The sequence below is a fragment of the Ovis aries genome, chromosome X (assembly GCF_016772045.2).
Source record: "Ovis aries strain OAR_USU_Benz2616 breed Rambouillet chromosome X, ARS-UI_Ramb_v3.0, whole genome shotgun sequence".
Classification (NCBI taxonomy): Eukaryota; Metazoa; Chordata; class Mammalia; order Artiodactyla; family Bovidae; genus Ovis; species Ovis aries.
In genome coordinates, this window is record NC_056080.1 from 116,232,974 (window position 1) to 116,250,909 (window position 17,936).

Below are 17,936 nucleotides of genomic sequence, written 5' to 3' on the forward strand. Positions count from 1 at the left end.
CAAATTCATTTTTGATTGTGCCAGTAAATAAGACATTTGATTTCAAAATGTGCACTCTTATTCCTTCCTTCTATTCAAATATTTCTTAATTTATTTAACATACCTCTCTTGATAGATGACAGGCACTATCCTAAGTGCTTTAGAAATATCAACTCACTTTTTTATTGTGAGACTGGAGGTGGAAAGGGGGACTGCAGATGGGCACCAAGGATCTTTTTCAGATAATGGGAATGATTGGCTTGTAATGACTGCACAACTCCGTAAACTTACTAAAGATATAAAAGACTAGAAATTGTAGAGAAGTATCTATTGGTTTGTGACCCTTTCTGTTTAGAAAAGAATGCATTGGATAATGTCTTCAGCCCTGTTCTTCTATCCCTTAAGAAACCAATTAGCAGGTTACAAACTGGCCACAAGTAACAACAAAAAACCAAAACCATATGACTATTTGCAACAGATTTAATGGTAACACTGATAGCCAGAATCCAAGTATGGTGCTCCATCTTTCTGGCTCCTCCCTTGAAGTCAAGTGAAGTGAAGTCGCTCAGTTGTGTCCAACTCTTTGCGACCCCATAGACTTTAGCCTACCAGGCTCCTCGGTCCTTGGGATTTTCCAGGCAAGAGTACTGGAGTAGGTTGCCATTTCCTTCTCCAGGGGATCTTCCCGACCCAGGGATCAAACCTGGGTCTCCCACATTGTAGGCAGACGCTTTACCATCTGAGCTACCAGGGAAGCCCAAAACCATATGCATATTTGTAACAGATTTAATGGTAACACTGATAGCCAGAATCCCAGAATGATGCTCCATCTTTCTGGTTCCTCCCATAGTTTATTTAAAAGCATGGGGTAGTGGTTAGAAGCAAGGACTCTTGTGATAACTAGCCAAGATTAAATTCCTGATCTGCTACTGACTAGCTATGTGACATTAAGTTCCCTGTGACCTTCCCTTTTCTCACTTTAAAATGGGAAAAATAATAGTATCTACATCACAAGCTAGTGTGAGGATTAAAGGTGAGTTAATATTTGTGCTTTTAAGTTGACTGAGGTTTAATTTATATACAACAAAATTTAGCTATTTTAAATTTATTACTCAATTATTTTTAGTAAAGTTACAGAGTTGTGCAGTCATTGCAATCCACTCATTCCCATCATCTCAAAAAGATGCTTGGTGCCCATCTGCAGTCCTCTTTTCTACCTCCAGTCCCACAATAAAAAAGTGAGTTAATATTTCTAAAGCACTTAGGATGGTGCCTGTCATCTAATAGAGATTGTCAACTAACAAGAGATGTATGTTACATAAATAAGAAATCTCTGACTAGGAGGAAGAAAAAAACAATGCAAACCTTAAGACCAAATGTCTTATTTACTGACATGATAAAAAATGAATTTGGGTTGCATTTAATCAGAACAAACTTAATACTTCATACAGAAATTCTGCAGTCTATTTCTCATTACTATCTCATTCAGTTTTCCCTTATAAGACTCTTTGAAAAGCATAGGCCTGGTTTCCATAGTAAATCTGGAAGCCTGAAGCAATTAACTGAATTACTTTGAGAAGGGGAAAGAAAAGAAGAAAAATCTATGTAACTCAGATGAAGAGCCAGCTTTCACTTGTGACTTCTCCCACTACTGTTGCCTCACATTATGGTTATATGAGCTCCCCTGGTAGCTCAGCTGGTAAAGAATCCGCCTGCAATGCAGGAAACCTGGGTTCAGTCTCTCAGTTGGGAAGATTCCCTAGAGGAAGAAATGGCAACCCACTCCAGTATTCTTGCCTGGAGAATCCCAGGGACAGAGGAGCCTAGCAGGGTAGAACCATGGGGTCACAGAGTCGGACATGACTGATGACTAAGCAAAACACATAGTTATATAATGTTTATTCAAAGCAATCCAACATCCATTATCTCATTTTACACCTTAAACAACCCTGCAAGATAACTGCTTTCAATTTCTTCTATTTTTTAATCCTAGCAATGATGATTTGTACTGAGAGGCAAGTATCTGAATAAAACCAATAAACCCCTGACAAGGGAGGCCAGCCAGCCAGTCTGGATATCGTCTGGCTTGACAAGACACCTCATCTCAACAGGTATTTGGACAGGCTGACTCAATCATAATTTAGGCTAAAAATGACTGGATATTTTCACAAAAGTATGAAAAAACCTGTTTTTAAACACAAAAATAACGGAGAAGGGAAATGAAGAACAAATTATTAACAGTCCAACTCTCTCATTTTAAGGCTGAGTCTCAGTTATTTCTTGAGGTCACACTAGATCTGCCACCCAAGTTTCTTGACTGCTCACTGGGGGATTTTATACTAAGCTTCATCTGCCTAGTTAATTTTTGCATATTTTCTTTGCAATGATACCAACTGCATCCTAACTTTTCATTTTTACCTTGAAACACTGAGTGAAAAACGATATGGTATCTAATACTGTTAGGGAAACTTCCGTAGCAGTATTTCCTTCAAGAAGTGCCTGATGGAAAATGTCTGCTTCAGTTGTTGAAGAACCTGAAATTTAAAAAAAAAAAAAAAAAGGGAAATTAAAACTGTATGACACAGGTATTCACATAACAATTTTGAATGATTTTCTCTCCCAAAGACTCAGAGAGAAAGACAAGCAAAAAGACACCAGGCTCGCAAAGAACAAACTTAATACTTCATACAGAAATTCTACAGTCCATTTCTCATTACTATCTCATTCAGTCTGCCCACCTGCAGACTTAATGAGTTTCACTGTATTTACTCCTTAATCAAATATGATCTGGGTTAATCAATTCTGCTATTTTTTTTTTTTACTTAAGCTCTGTATCAACAGCTCTGCCACAAATAAATAGGTGCCAACTTCTTTGTACACAAGATGTGAGTGGTGAACTAGGTATGTAACTAAGAAATAACATGGGAGGCATTTTAGACTATGCTGCTAATTATATGTGCAAAAATGAGAAACTCATAGAAATGCAGCTACGTTATGTACAGGGGTTCCCTATGGTCTGATGTTTTCAATGATGCCAATGGTGTGAGACTTGTTTCTAAATCTGAAGGAAAACAAAGCATCTGGGCCAACTGAAAGATATAGGTTCGTTACATTGTTACAAGTGACAAAAAACAAAGCTGGAGGCTGTACCACTTGCATTTTTTTTTGAAAGGTCCTGAGTCTAGTAGCTCAGCATCCATCTGCTCAAGACATTTGTGTTTATTATTAGTCCTTACGGCAGAGCCAGTTCTGCTTACTTCCTCTTATGCAACCTTTAAAGGACTGTATGGAAATGAACGTTTTCTCACTCTTTTGACTTTTTATTAAGATTTGCTTTTTAGAGGATAGCTTTCATTTAAATGACCCTCTAGCTTCCTCCTTGTCCTACTGAACTTGTCAATATTTCAACCTGTGTGAAATACATCTTTGTCAAAATAGTATTTACAGTGCTCTAATTTCTACAGACAGCTCAGCATGGGTAATACCTTAATAATTACTGAATGAACAATAGTCACTCTAAACAAATATTATATATACTATTATATTCAAATGTCATTATTTGCATTAAGGTATGGATAAAAGACATTGAATGTAAAATATATAAGAATAATAATTCAATGAGAAAATTAATTTCCTTCATATTAAACTAAGAACTCACTATTAACTAAAATTGCTAAAAACAATCCATGCATATTTGATATTACATTCACATACGACGAAATGACTGTACAAAAACTGAGATGTGAAATGATCTCCAGCTGTACTGGTGATTTAGGTTAAATAGTATTACTGTCTGTTTCAAATGGGTACCCTACCCACATTCTGCACTTACTGTGATTAAGTGTAAATGAACTTTCCAGGCTACTAAGATGCTGAAGCCGGGCCTGCATTATTCCTGATCTGTTTCGGAGAGCTGGCATGGTTTGTGATTTTCGGTCTACTCCAAAGTGTTTTGACAGCCAGGCATCATGCACCCTAAAATAAATGTTAAAGTTAGGAAATGGATTACTCTTATACTGTATCTCAATGTTATATTTTTTTAAACTAATAAATGACTAGGTTTTCACATAAATACTGTGCTATGCTCAATATTCTACCAATTATTATTTGGCTTAAATGAGACATCATCATTGGGAATTGTATAATGCTTTCTGTATATTTAAAATACCTTATACTACAAGAATACAAGTAAGGAATTTAGAGAATTTAAAGTTAGTTTCTTACTTTCCTTCTTCCTCTTCTCAAAAATATCAGACAGTGGACAATATATCAGAGTAGACAATACTCCAATAAGATTCCATCTTTATCTCAGGAGATAAGGAAAGGCAAGAGTCAGAGAAAACAATGAGAGGGACACTCAAGAGTTGACATGGCAGAGGGTGGTTTCCTGGAGTCAGATATTTAAGAATGAGCACGTATCTAATCTGTTTCTGGACTGGAGTTAAACTTGGATCAGAATTTTTTACTCTACAAAGATGTCTATTTGCACATTTTTATTTTGTTTTCCTTTAATTTTAGGGTTTCATTAAAAAAATTAACAACTATGTAATGCAGGGACTGAGAAAGAAGAAGAGTTTGTCCATCCTCTAGTAAACACAGAGGGCAGGTCACCAGAATCTTAGAGGTTAAGGTTCATCGTGGTAGTTCCCATACCAGTTCCCAACCAGCTCCCAGCACTGGGAAGACAACAAAAATCATCACCTGAATTATTAGGATGTCCCAGAGTCTCAGCAAAAACCTAATCCAAATCACCTCTTTGGGCTTCCCTCATAGCTCAGTTGGTAAAGAATACGCCTGCAATGCAGGAGATCCCAGTTCGATTCCTGGGTCAGGAAGAGCCCCTGGAGAAGGGATAGGTTACCCATTCCAGTATTCTGGCCTAGAGAATGCCATGGACTGCAAAGAGACTTTCATTTTCTTTCAAACTACCTCTTTAGTTTTTGGAAGTGCCATGAAATTTACTTTAATAAAGAAAATAATTCTATTTAAGTTCCTTTAATGACTAACTCTACCTCTGAAATATATCTTATCAAAATAAGCAAGTAATCTTCTCCATAGGATCCCACAAACATTTCCTAAAGTATTTATTTCACTAAGACTTGCACAGCAAAAAGAAGAAAGAAATAATATATAATGCATGTTGCAATTACTGTTTGGGATTTGTGTTTACATTACTAACTGAGGTGAATATTGATAGGTTGTAGACAAAAGTACACAACTGACAGTTGTCCTCACTTGACAATTTCTTGCCTTCCCCTGGATCTAGTCTTTTTTCACATCCTTCAGAAGAGACAAGCATCTGTTCTAGGATTAGACCGGAAACTGTGCACATCAGTCTAACCATTACCCTTGGAAAACTTAAAAAAAATGTATCACTTCACATCAGGTTAATTTCAATTTTAAGTTGAGAAGCATTACATAAATCATGAGTATCTTAAAGAAAGTGAAAGTGAAAGTGAAGTCGCTCAGTCGTGTCCGACTCTTTGCGATCTGGTGGAGTGTAGCCTACCAGGCTCCTTCATCCATGGGATTCTCCAGGCAAGTATACTGAAGTGGGTTGCCATTTCCTTCTCCAGACATGAGTAACTTAGAAGTGAAGTCACTCAGTCGTGTCCGACTCTTTGTGACCCCATGGATGGTAGCCGACTGGGCTCCTCCGTCCATGGGATTTTCCAGGCAAGAGTACTGGAGTGGGTTGCCATTTCCTTCTCCAGAGGATCTTTCCGACCCAGGGCTTGAACCCGGGTCTCCCACAGTGCACGCAGACGCTTTACCATCTGAGCCACTGAGTATCTTAAGGCTAACTCAAAAGGAAGCATCTAGGTTTTACATGGCATGATTAAGACTGCCCTCTGTTGGAAGAGAAGAAAAAAAGAGGAAATTGCAGTGCTATGGGAATTACCTTGCTATGTTTCTTTTCCCCATGTATCTAAAGTGAAACAAACATACTCTAGAAAGAAAAACAGTAGCATGTTAGTCCTATATTACCATACTTTGCATTTTAACAAATAATATTTGAAAATTCATGTGTTACAAAGAATGGCCTATTTAAAATCTTATTACAATAATATGTTTTGGTATATACAAATAAATATACAACCACCAGCCATATTATATCACTCTACATTTATCTGCTACAATTACTTCAGCACCAAAAAGTCTCAGGTCTTCATATACAATTCTAATGACATATTTTTAAAAAACGTATCAATGCAAATGATCCTTCGAGTTTTATACTGTGTGTCACAGCAAAGGTCTCTAATATAGTCATTAACACCTAAAAAGGTTCTTAAGCCCTAAAAATTGTGGCCATTGCTATATTTTTATAATGGCATTAAACCACTTTCTAATATAGAAAATCCCAAACATACAAAATAGAGAGGACAGCAAACCAAACCCCATATACCCAGCACCCACCAGCTTCAACAATTATCAACTCATGGCCACTCCTGTTTAACTTCTACCCCAAACAGGTCCTCTCTCCTCCCTCCACACTTACTACCTCCTCCATATTTTTAAAGTAAATCCCCAACAACATCATCTATTTTCATTAGTGAATATTTCAATATAATTAAGAGTAGCTTTTTTTAAATCCTGCTTTGTTTGCAAATATTTTCTCCAAATGTTTTGCTGGACATGCACATACAATATCATCAGTTCAGTTCAGTCGCTCAGTCATGTCCGACTCTTTGCAACCCCATGAATCGCAGCACACGAGGCCTCCCTGTCCATCACCAACTCCCGGAGTTCACTCAGACTCATATTCATCGAGTCAGTGATGCCATCCAGCCATCTCATCCTCTGTCATCCTATTCTCCTCCTGCCCCCAATCCCTCCCAGCATCAAAGTCTTTTCCAATGAGTCAACTCTTCCCATGAGGTTGTGTACTATTTATTTTAAAATGTATTTAGAAATTACACTTCACTCTAATTTTTATTTTACCTTTCAATAAAATAGCTCAGCAAACAATACAGGTCAACTTCCCCCCTCCACTTAGGAAAAAATGCTAGCTTTTTTCCCCTCAAGTACCTTGGAATATATATACATATACACATACACACAAACACACATTTCTGAAGTGGGTAGAATTACTCGGCTCATCTAAGGGTACACATTCTAAACTCCAACATTTAAGGGGCTCCATTAACCCAGCATCTGCTCTAAATGAATGATTAGGACAGCTGGTGCCACTTCCAGTTTTCCAGATCACACAAAGATTCCTGATGGTCTGTAAAGATGGGCTATTATTAGCTAGAGTTTTCTATAATACCACAAGTATTTCGTTTACACGTTTTTATTCTATGTGTGAAGAAGCTATATGTCAACCTATAAACTATGAAAATAGTTTAACATTCCCTACATTATGTACAAATATGCTGATGAAAACAAAAAAGGAATAATATTTCATTAACTATAAACATTAAGCTCCCAAAAATAAGAGGAAATTTTATGAAAACAAGACAACTTACTCTAGAAGTACGAGAATGTTTATGAGCTCCTGGGGAGATACCTTGTTCCAGTAAGTTAAGAGTGTATCTGAAAATAGAATAAAGTGTTACAGCTTGAAATAGCAGAAACCATAACAGCAAATAGTAATAGCACAGTGAATTCCAAAGTACATAACTTTAGTTTCAATAACCATCAACTCATAACCAGTTCTGTCTCATCTGAATCCTACCCTCCTATCTCATCTCACTGCCCAATACCCACAATACACTCTATTGAATTAATTCCAAATATACTGCTTAATCTGTAATTATTTTCAACTATAACATTATTTTTATTTACTTTATAAATGTTCTTTTCGATGGCTTATCATAACTGAAGACAGGAAGTGAAGTAGACCTGGGATTTTTCCTAAAATTTTATGCAAAATGGTGCATTTATGTGCATTGTTCCGAAGGTAGGGTCAAGCACGTTTGCCTGCTACTCAAAGGACTCGGAGAACCAAAAAGTTTGAGAACTTGAGAGGAAAAGTGATAACTTATTATCCTCTTTCTCTTTGGATTATTAACCCTGAAGTTCTAGCAATATAGATACATACCACACAGATTCATGAAACAACTATTTTAGATATAAAAGCCCCAAAACCTATATCACATGTACTTCTCCTCTGAGTTTTTTTTTTTTTAATTTCAACACACTCACTGAAACTTTTTTAAGAGAAAAATATTACCCCCACTTAACCTTCGATTCCGTTTTTTAACCTATTCAGATATAGCTAATGGTGTCAGCAGTTTCACTTCTAAATTTTAAAAACCTAGTAAAAGTGTTACTCAGTCGTGTCTGACTCTTTGTGACCACATGGACAGTAGCTTCATTGGACTCCTCTGTCCACGGAATTCTTCAGGCAGGAATACTGGAGTGGGTTGCCATTTCCTTCACCAGGGGATCTTCCCGATCCAGAGTTTGAACCTGGCTCTCTCACATTGCCGGCAGACTCATTACCTACTGAGTCACCAGCAAAGCTCTAGGATGGATCACAACAGTAATCAGTTACAGAATTGCCAGTCTCCCGAGAACCTCTAAATCTAGGAATAGATGACTAAGCAATGTTGCCTAAACGGAGGGATGACAGGAAGGAGAGAGTGCATGGCTTTTGATTTTATGTCCAACTTACTAATGACCATGGGTATTTGTGCTTCTCAATGATTATAAAATACTGTCAGGAAGAAAGATGCTAAAATTGGGTCAAATAAATCTGTTTCAAAAATAAAGCAAGGGGTAAATTCCAAGCCCCCCCCCCCGCCCCCGCCCTTTTGGGATGCACTTCAGCTCAGCGGGGCTTTCCCAGAAGTCACTGCGTTTCCAGTCTCTCGAGTCTCCAGTCCGGCACAGGGTGGCTTGAAGGCGCCATCTTCCCTCCCTTGTGCTTTCGCTCTTCTCGGCAAAAGGAGGCTGGTGTCTCCTTCCTGCCCCTCACCTACGTCCTGCTGTCCACCCCTGAGCCATCTTTGATCCATCCTCTCACCCATCCGGTGCCCTGAGACCACTTCACAGGTCTGTAGAAGAGGTGAAACTCTCGATCGGTCCGCGGCCCAGTTCTAGTTGACGGCCCTTCCGCCATTTTTTGGTGGTGCCTGTCTCCACTGTTTCCCAATCCCAGTCAGAGAATCAAGATGAAGGCGGGGGATGTGGGTGAAGAAGACAGGGAAAGCGGGCAGAGCTCTTCCGAAGAAGATAAAATGCAGAAGGTTAGCCTCTGTGATGTGTCTTCTGAAGAGTTTAAAAAAACCTGGCTAACACTTAAAGAGCTCCATGACAGAGAGTTACGCCGACTTCAGGGGAAAGTAACCAGTTTGAGGAAAGAGCGGTTGTCAGACGGGAGGTGGACAGGCTCCATATCCAGAATTAAAGAGTTGACGCAGCAACAGAGAGCCCTGAATGACACTATCCATGACCTGCGAGGTCAGTTAAACGCCAAAGTATGTGATCGCTGTACAGTAAACGAAACGTACAGAAATACGCTACAGCAAGAATTTTATGATATCCAACAACAAAATCTGAAGTTTATTGGTGAGCTCACAGCAGAAAGGAATAAATTAAGAGAAGAAAACAAGAAGCTTTTGGCTAGGCTCAAGAGGAAACAGCAACAGTTTCGCAGTTCTTTTTCTGATAGTGATGACGACGTCGTCCCTGGGTCTCAAGAGAGTGAGTCAGTTATTTCGACCAGGGACGCTCTGCCCGGACCTGAGAGGCATGTGGCTGTCCAACTGATAACGCAAACGAATACCAAACAGATGAAATCTAGAGGGAAAAAGAAACAGCCACACAGTTCCGAGCTTCAGGTTCCATTTTACAGTCAGGACGTCTTTGAGGTGCCAGAGCGTCCTCAGGAGAAGATTTCCTCTAACAGGAGTAAGACGATCACAATAAGCAGTGGCAGTCAGAAGTCATCTAGCACTGTTCCTTCAGCGTCTACACTCGGCCCTCAAACAGTGGATAGATTTCAAGATGACTCCAACCTTCCCGATGCCAGGCTTGGCCATCCACAAAGCAAATCCATTTTCACACAGAGGACCTCCTCACAGAGGATCTCCACACGAAAGTGTGGAACTGAGATTGATTCCCCTCGGAGCCTTTCCATTATTTCTCCAGGAGAAGACCTACCTACTGAAATACTATCTGAAACTTCAGAGGAAAGTATGATTGACTATAGCAAAAGCATATTTTCTCCTTTTACACGGAGAGACAAAAACACCACTTTACATCTATTTCCTTTAGACTCTACTTCAAGTTCTGTGAGCAGACCATCATTGGGTGTTTTCCGCGTTTCAGTGAGAGAGAGCAGTAGCCAGACACCTTGCAGTGAACAGTCCACAGCAAGCAAGAATACGAATGGTGCTACAGCTGCAGCCCATGATGCTGAAAAGCCACAAGGTGAAACTCAGGCTTGTACTTCGGGGTCTTCAATAAAGAGAAAAGTCAAGATACAGTTTAAAAAACAAGGGAAGTAGCCATCGCTCCATCTCTCTCTTAAGGAGACTGCTTTGCTTTTCCAAGAGGACAGTCTTCCTATCCATTCAGACTATTTAACATTTGCATTCAGACTATGTAACTGGTAATTCCTGACTTTGATTCTACTTCCCAGAATATAATATACTGGCAATAAAAAGCTGGGCAAATGACTAAGACTTTCAAACAGTGACTTATTGCCAGTTAATAAAATTCAGCTACAAAGAAAGAAACTTCGTTTTCAGAATGCCTATACTTCTATATAAAAGTGTAGAGGTCTATCATCTTTTTGTTGAAATTAAGCTGCTAGTGTCTATGAGTCAGTGTGTGCCATGCTGAGTTGGTTTAGTTGTGTCCTAGTTTTTACAACATGATGGACTGTAGCCTGCCAGGCTCCTCTGTCTGTGGGATTCTCTAGAATAATACTGGACTAGGCTGTCATGCCCTCCTCCTGGGGATCTTCCCATCCATCGAGTCTCTTAGACTCTTGCATTGGCATGTGAGTTCTTTATTACTAGTGCCACTTGGGAAACCCTTATGAGTCAATAAGAAGGCTTAAGAAAAAAAGACAGCCAAGAGAACACCTAAAAGGCATGGACTGTACGAGTTCAACCCTGAAATACATATAAAGTGAAACACTTACTGGACTTGACAAGGTAACTACAATACTTACACCGAGAAAGATTCAGAAGCAGATTTTTTCAGAATAAAATGAGTATGACTTTACAGATACCATACAGCATGACTTAAATTACAAAAGAAGTGACACAAACTGTATATTACTTATTAAAATTTGCTGTTAAAAAATCAAAAACAGAACAGAAGAAGGAAAAACCTCATTAACAAAGACCAACTATTTAGCAAGCAAGGTCGGCATTTACAAGAGGAGACCTCAAGAAACAAAACAGTTATGGTTTTACCCATAACATAAAGCAGCCAGTGGCTTGTCACTGGTTATCAGTGTGTGTGCACACGTGCACATGTGCTTGCATACATATGCAAGTGTGCACATGTGTACTGGAGTGGAGGAGGGGAGAACTACTCAGCAATGCATGTCCCTCTCCTCCTTCCTTCTCTCCTCCCCCTACCACCCTCATTTTCCCTGGGCTCTGGTGGTATTCAACTCCCTTTTTCTTTACAGTTTTTCTTTTCCCTTGTATCCTTGAACCTCTAGAAGAAACAGATATTGAGTGAATTCATGTGCCATTAAACTCACTCTTTTATATAGAGCACAATACAGTAGTTTATGGTATATTTAAAAACTTGTAACACCATCACCACAGTTTTAGAATATTTGCATCATCCTTTAAAAAAGCCTGTATATAATAGCAGTCACTTTCTACATTCCCCCACTCTTTAGCCTGTGGGGAGACAAAAACAATAAGCTGTGGCTATGGTTGTTAATTTGATTCATCATTTCTTGGAATGAAATACCACCAGGGTTGAAAATTATCACCCTTTACATATTTCTTTCCCAAAACATGGAAGCTTATAACATAGTCTCAATAATATTTGACTTTTACTCTAAATCATACATTCTAAGTAGTTGAAGATTCTAGTTTTTAAAACTGTTTTATTAATGTACTTTAGAATTAACTCTTCATATCTAGCTTTTGATGTTTTTCAATCTCTCTGGCAAGTTAACTATCAACTCATTTTATGTTTTTATATCCTGCATTGTTACAAAAAAATGTTTAAAATAATACTAAGAACAAAATATAGAAAATAGGTAAAATTTATTGTATTATGATTTGATTTTTATTCTAAATCATACATTGTTAGTACTTGAAGATTCTACTTATTTAAAACTCTTTTATTAATGTATTTTAGAATTAACTAGTCATATCTAGCTTTTGATGTGTTTCAATCTCTGGCAAGTTAACTATCAACTCATTTTATGTTTTTATATTCTGTATTATTACAAAAAATGTTTAAAATAATATTTACTAAAAACAAAATAGAAAATAAGTAAAATTTAGTATATTATGATTTGACTTTTACTGTAAATCATACATTCTAAGTGCTTGAAGATTCTAGTTATGTAAAACTTTTATTAATGTACTTTAGAATTAACTATTCATATCTAACTTTTGATGTATTTCAATCTCTCTGGCAAGTTAACTATCAACTTACGTTTTTATATTCTGCATTACAAAAAATGTTTAATATTTACTAAAAACTAAATAGAAGATAAATTAGAGTTTAACTACTTTATTATAATGGCCAAAACCCGGGTGCTTTTATGTTCTTCACTTTTGCTTGCCTTTTTTTTTTTTTTAAAGAATATTTATTTGGCCACACAGGGTCTTAGGTGCAGTATGTGGGATATATTTCCCTGTCCAGAAATTGAATCTGGGACCCCTGCATTGGCAGTGCAGCGTCTTAGCTACAGGGAAATCCCTAGGCTTTTTGTTTGTTTTGTTTTGGGGGGTCTTTGGGGTGGTTTTATGATTGGTTTTTTTTTTTCCCTTTCTTTGTGAGAAAAAGTAGAAAAGGAAGAAAGAGGAAGGAATTGTGTAAACAAAAGTGGTACTTGGAATGAGATAGAACCTTCTGATTTTACTTCCAAAGGACATGCAGTTTATGAAAATCCTTTGCTTATATTCTATTATATATGGTAAAGAGGAAATGGTAAATTATAAATAATACAATTATACATCAAGGTAAAGAGAACAGCCTGGAAAAGAACCTGACACCATACAAATCTGTATAATGGTCCTGTGAAGATAACGACAGCATTCCTTACCCTCAAAGAACCCTTCCTGTCTTTTTGTTTGCATTTGATTTTGTAAATCCTGGGTCAAATAAAAGCTACAGTGTTAAATATGACTTTTGGTTATTGTTATTTTCTTCTGTTTACCTTGGTTATTTAATGTATTCTATGCTCTGCATGAAAAAAAAAATACTCTAGCACTTCTAAAACTATTGCCTCACTTTAGTAAGTAAGTAAGTGTTGGTCTCAGTCGTGCCCAACTCTTTGCAACCCCATGGACTGCAGCCCACCAGGCTCCTCTGTCCATGAGATTCTCCAGGCAAGGATACTGGGGTGGGTTGCCATTTCCTTCTCCAGGGGATCTTTGCAACCCAGGGATCGAACCCAGGTCTCTTGCACTACAAGCAGATTTTTTATTGACTGAGCCACAAGGGAAGCTTTAGAAATTAATTTTAAAGGAAAAAAATTATTTCAAAGAATCAAACCTGTATGATGGAAATGAATCTATTCTAAGTTAAAATATAGGAACATTCTAAGGTCAAAGTCTTCAAAGTTCTGTTTGTAATGTGCCTATGTCCTACATGCAGATCATGGTCAAATATTTGTTACATGAACTTGTGAACCTGTGATGGTGGAGTACAGTCTATGATTAATATGCTGGTAACTCACCTTCAGAAATCATTTTTACTATATACAAATAGCACATCAAGAGGCTTCTGATTTCATATTGATCCAATCGGTTATACTGGGATACACTACTCCTTGTAGAACTCTGCCGAGTCTGTAATACAAAGATAAGGCTTTTGAGAAACAATACTGGTATTTTAGCTTCCCATAGCCTTTAACTCAATAACTGTTTTAATTAGTCCTGTTTGGGAAACTTCTAAGCACGTCACAGATAACCACATTTGGAAGGTAAATGGGCTGAGTCTTTGTTGCTGCACCTAGTAGTATCACTGGAAATTATCTTGCAGTCTTCATCAAGATATGGCCATGAATATACTGTGTATTCCCTAAGTCCTATGTTTTAGTAAGGTAATGTTTTAAATAATATGTGGGTATTCTAGGAAAAATAGCTTTTATGTCAAGGAGAAACTTACATTTTAAACCTTTTAACTTGAATCTCTCATTAAGAGTTTATTAAAATTCAATTTCTAAATAATAGTTCAGAAAAATCTATCTTAAAAGGAAGCTTAATGATATTACAAGATAATTTTACTAAGGACCCAGTAATACTTCAAAATTGGAGCCTCTACAAAGTAGTGATGTTCCTATTATTTAGTGACTTTTGTTTAAATATCAGTTAAGCATGACAAGATCTGACTTATTCGAGGACTTATATGAATATGGTAATAACAATGTCCTAAAGAATTTACCCTTGTTAGAAACCAATGCTTTCAGCTGAGCTAACATGGGCTGAGGCTATACACTTACCAATGTAGGAGTTACTACAAACTTTTACTTGGAACAAAACATCTAGGTTCTGAATGCTTGCTAGCTGTGTGACTACTGGCAAGTCATTAACCTCTTTGTCCTTAGTGTGCCTTACCTATGACAGTATCTGTTGTCTTATTTCTAAATGGTGTGAAATAAGAACTTTATGATTAAATAAAGTCCATGGGGTAGCAAAGCATTGGATATGACTTAGCAAATGAACAACAATGGGCAAAGACTCAAGGGAATATATATAGAGTGGTTCTTAAGGGGGTGGTTCCCAACCAGCAGCATCAGCATCACCTGGGAACTTAGAAATGAGCAGGCCCCCAGACTGACAGAAACAGGATGAAGCTCAGCTATCTATTTTTATAAAGTCGCCCAGATGATTCTGATACACAGTGAGAACACCATGATCTAGGAGAAGAAGTGCTGAAATTAGAAAACTTGGGTTTGGGTCTGGCCCTGCCATAGTTGTGTGTCTGTCCTAAGTCACAATCCCAGTTTTCATTTGTAAATTGAGAGTTGGAATTTATTATTTTTATGGACCCTTCTAACTAATTTTATATGGTTCTATGATTTCATGTAGCAGCATGATAAGGCTTTACTGGTCTAAAATGAGGTTTCTCTATCTCAAGGCTGACCTATCCCAAACTTTAATGTTAGGTTTGAAACAATCTTATGGAAAAGTTAGTATATTCTGATTAAGTGATTCTGGGATGTTGAGATGATCAATTTGGGGACCTAATTTTTTTTTCATCCCAAGTTAAGGTCATTATTCTTAGAAAAGAATAAAAAGCTGAATTAATCCTGCCAGGGAGTGATTTAAGTGATAAGGATATATTAGGCATTTTAAACTTGAACCTTCCCTCTCTAGAACAGGTTTACAGATTCAAAGTTAGAACTCTGAAAGATGAATACCTTATCCTCTATAAACAGTTTTTAAGATATCCAAGTAGCAGCTGCCAGGATAGGAAGGAACTGCTACATTATGGGCTACTTTTTACAGATATAGTATAGACTACAGGAGAGTAGAGAGCTCCTTATTTACATAAAAAGAAAGACTGTTATAGTTAAAACATCACCAGGGTTAACCTATATATTTTAGGGTCTTACATTTTCACCAGTGCTGCCCTGATCTGGAAATCCGGTTGCTCCTTCTGGGATGAGGGAACCTCTTGAATCTTCCCTCTTAATTCCATGTCCGTTTTGAAAAGACCCATAAGCTGGAAAAAGCCAAGTCCTTGTTAGCAACAGGAGAAACTGTCAAAAATAGTTTGAAAAATAAGTACCTGGTTAATTGGGCTTCCCAGGTGGCGCTAGTGTTAAAAACCTGCCTGCCAATGCAGGAGGCATAAGAGATGCAAGTTGGATCCCTGGGTTGGGAAGATCTCCAGGAACAGGGCATGGCAGCCCACTCCAGTATTCTTGACTGGAGGGAGGAGGACAGAGGAGCCTGGCAGGCTACAGTCCATAGGGTCACAGAGAATTGGACACGACTGAAGTGGCTCAGCACCAGGTTAATTTTGGTAAAGTCATATTTTAAGAAATGTAAGCAATTTTTTTTTTACCTCGAAACACTTTTAACATTATGAAACTACAAGAAATTCCTTGGAAGTCATAAAATAAAGGCAAACAACAAAGTAATTTTATAGATAAGGAACCTTTGGCCCAGAAAAGGGAAGTGTCTTGTCCAAGACTGGAGACAGATAAGAGGATTGGAAACTAGTGTTTTTCTCATTATCCTCCATTTTCTTAGCATACTAAGCTACTTTTTTATATAAGCTGAAACAAGGAAACCTAAGCAAAGAAACATGGCTACAAAGTGTGAATCAGATTTTAATTAAACTTTAGTAGAGATCGTGCTATATATAGTTTTTATCACAAAATATTTCAAAAAATATAGAAAAGTATAGGGTACATTTCTAGACAGCCATACCATGTACAATCTTTAAAGGAAGGACTTAATTACCAGTGTCTTTGTCAGTGCTCAGACTCCCTCTATTTGTAGGTGAAGTGAAGCCACATGCAAACTCATCCCTGGATGCCTGTAACACAATGTGATATCTCTGTCACTTAAACAAATTTGTACACTAGGATAATAAATTGGAATTAACAGAATGAAAGGGTACCCCAATTTTAAACAAAGCTCACTGCGAAAGTCTAAATCAGGTATCAGTACTGGTATTTAGGTGACTTCTCTTTTAAAAATGGATCTGAGTATACTGTTATAACTATGACCTCTGGCAAAGTGATACAACTCTAGGTGGCTGGTAAAAGCTGCAACTCGTGTGGTCTGAACATGGTTCCATTCTCCTCCTTGAACCAAAGGCAATACTAGAAGGAGAGGTGTGACCAGAGGCCCTACATGAACTTGAGCTGCAAAAGAAAGAACAGGTAAGTAAAATATTTCCACATATCACTGTCGAATGTTGTGGAATGAGCATAAGCATGAGTGACTGTGAAGAAAGGCTCGCTTGACACTCGCTTGACACCAGGTAGGTGATGCAGTATCTGCATTTAGCTGACTTACATAATTGGGAGCTACAGGCAATCAAGCCCTCAGTGAGGCTTAAAAAAAAGCAGCTTTCTCAGGAACCCAGGGCAGGCTTGACAAATCTGCAGACATTCATTATGGGGAATTTCCAAAGGAAGCTGTGAGGAACACAGTTTTACCTGCCACCCACTCAGCTACTGAACACGTGATAGGGATCTTTGGCCATACAGAGCACGGAGTGGGGGTAGGGCAGGAGTTATTCACCCTACTGGGCAAACTATAAAGTATACACCACATTTTAAAATGGTGACTGGTCAAATGGAGCATGTCTGGAAGATTGTAACCGAGAAGTAAAGGGTTTGAAACAACAAATGATGAAGTGGAGCAAGCTGGTCTGGAGAAAAATTTAGAAGGGACATGTATGAAGGGGTATTGTGTGGAGGTAGAAGTGGATGTGCTCTGTGTACCTCTAGAAGGCAAAACCAGGACAAGTGGATAGAAAATTGTGTAGATCAGATGCAAGAAGGAAAGTTTTAAATACAACTATGGCAAAAGGTTGTTTTTGCCAAGTGAGAGACTGATCATCTCCAATGTCCCTTGCAACTCTAAGATTCTAAGGGGAGAAAGAAAACACAGACCAACCATGATGAGTTAAAAGCCGCTCACCAGAAGTGCTGAAACAAGGCTGTCAAAGGGAGGGAAGAGGTGAAGGAATATAGTTTAAAGCCTGGAGCCTAACATTTTGGAAAGTGAATGTTTTATTCAGTTTTCCAGTTGAATAAATAGATGAAGGCATATAACAGCAGCAAATCTTAAAAACAACACACTGAGCACAAGGGATTCTTGGTGTTCCCTTGG

At 38.0% G+C, this 17,936-nt stretch overlaps 1 protein-coding gene across 3 annotated transcripts in view; it reads right to left on the reverse strand.

Moving 5' to 3' along the window:
- The window catches only part of LOC101108113 (dedicator of cytokinesis protein 11), a 211,353-nt gene that overhangs the window by 49,945 nt on the left and 143,472 nt on the right, over positions 1–17,936 (reverse strand). For all 3 annotated transcript variants that reach the window (XM_027963225.2, XM_027963224.2, XM_042242184.2), the window contains 7 exons: positions 16,554–16,629; positions 15,698–15,807; positions 13,817–13,928; positions 7,449–7,515; positions 5,882–5,929; positions 3,812–3,954; positions 2,398–2,513 (listed from right to left, as the gene is read on the reverse strand). In XM_027963225.2, the coding sequence (XP_027819026.1) occupies positions 2,398–2,513; positions 3,812–3,954; positions 5,882–5,929; positions 7,449–7,515; positions 13,817–13,928; positions 15,698–15,807; positions 16,554–16,629 (672 nt within the window). The remainder of the gene's footprint in view (positions 1–2,397; positions 2,514–3,811; positions 3,955–5,881; positions 5,930–7,448; positions 7,516–13,816; positions 13,929–15,697; positions 15,808–16,553; positions 16,630–17,936) is intronic.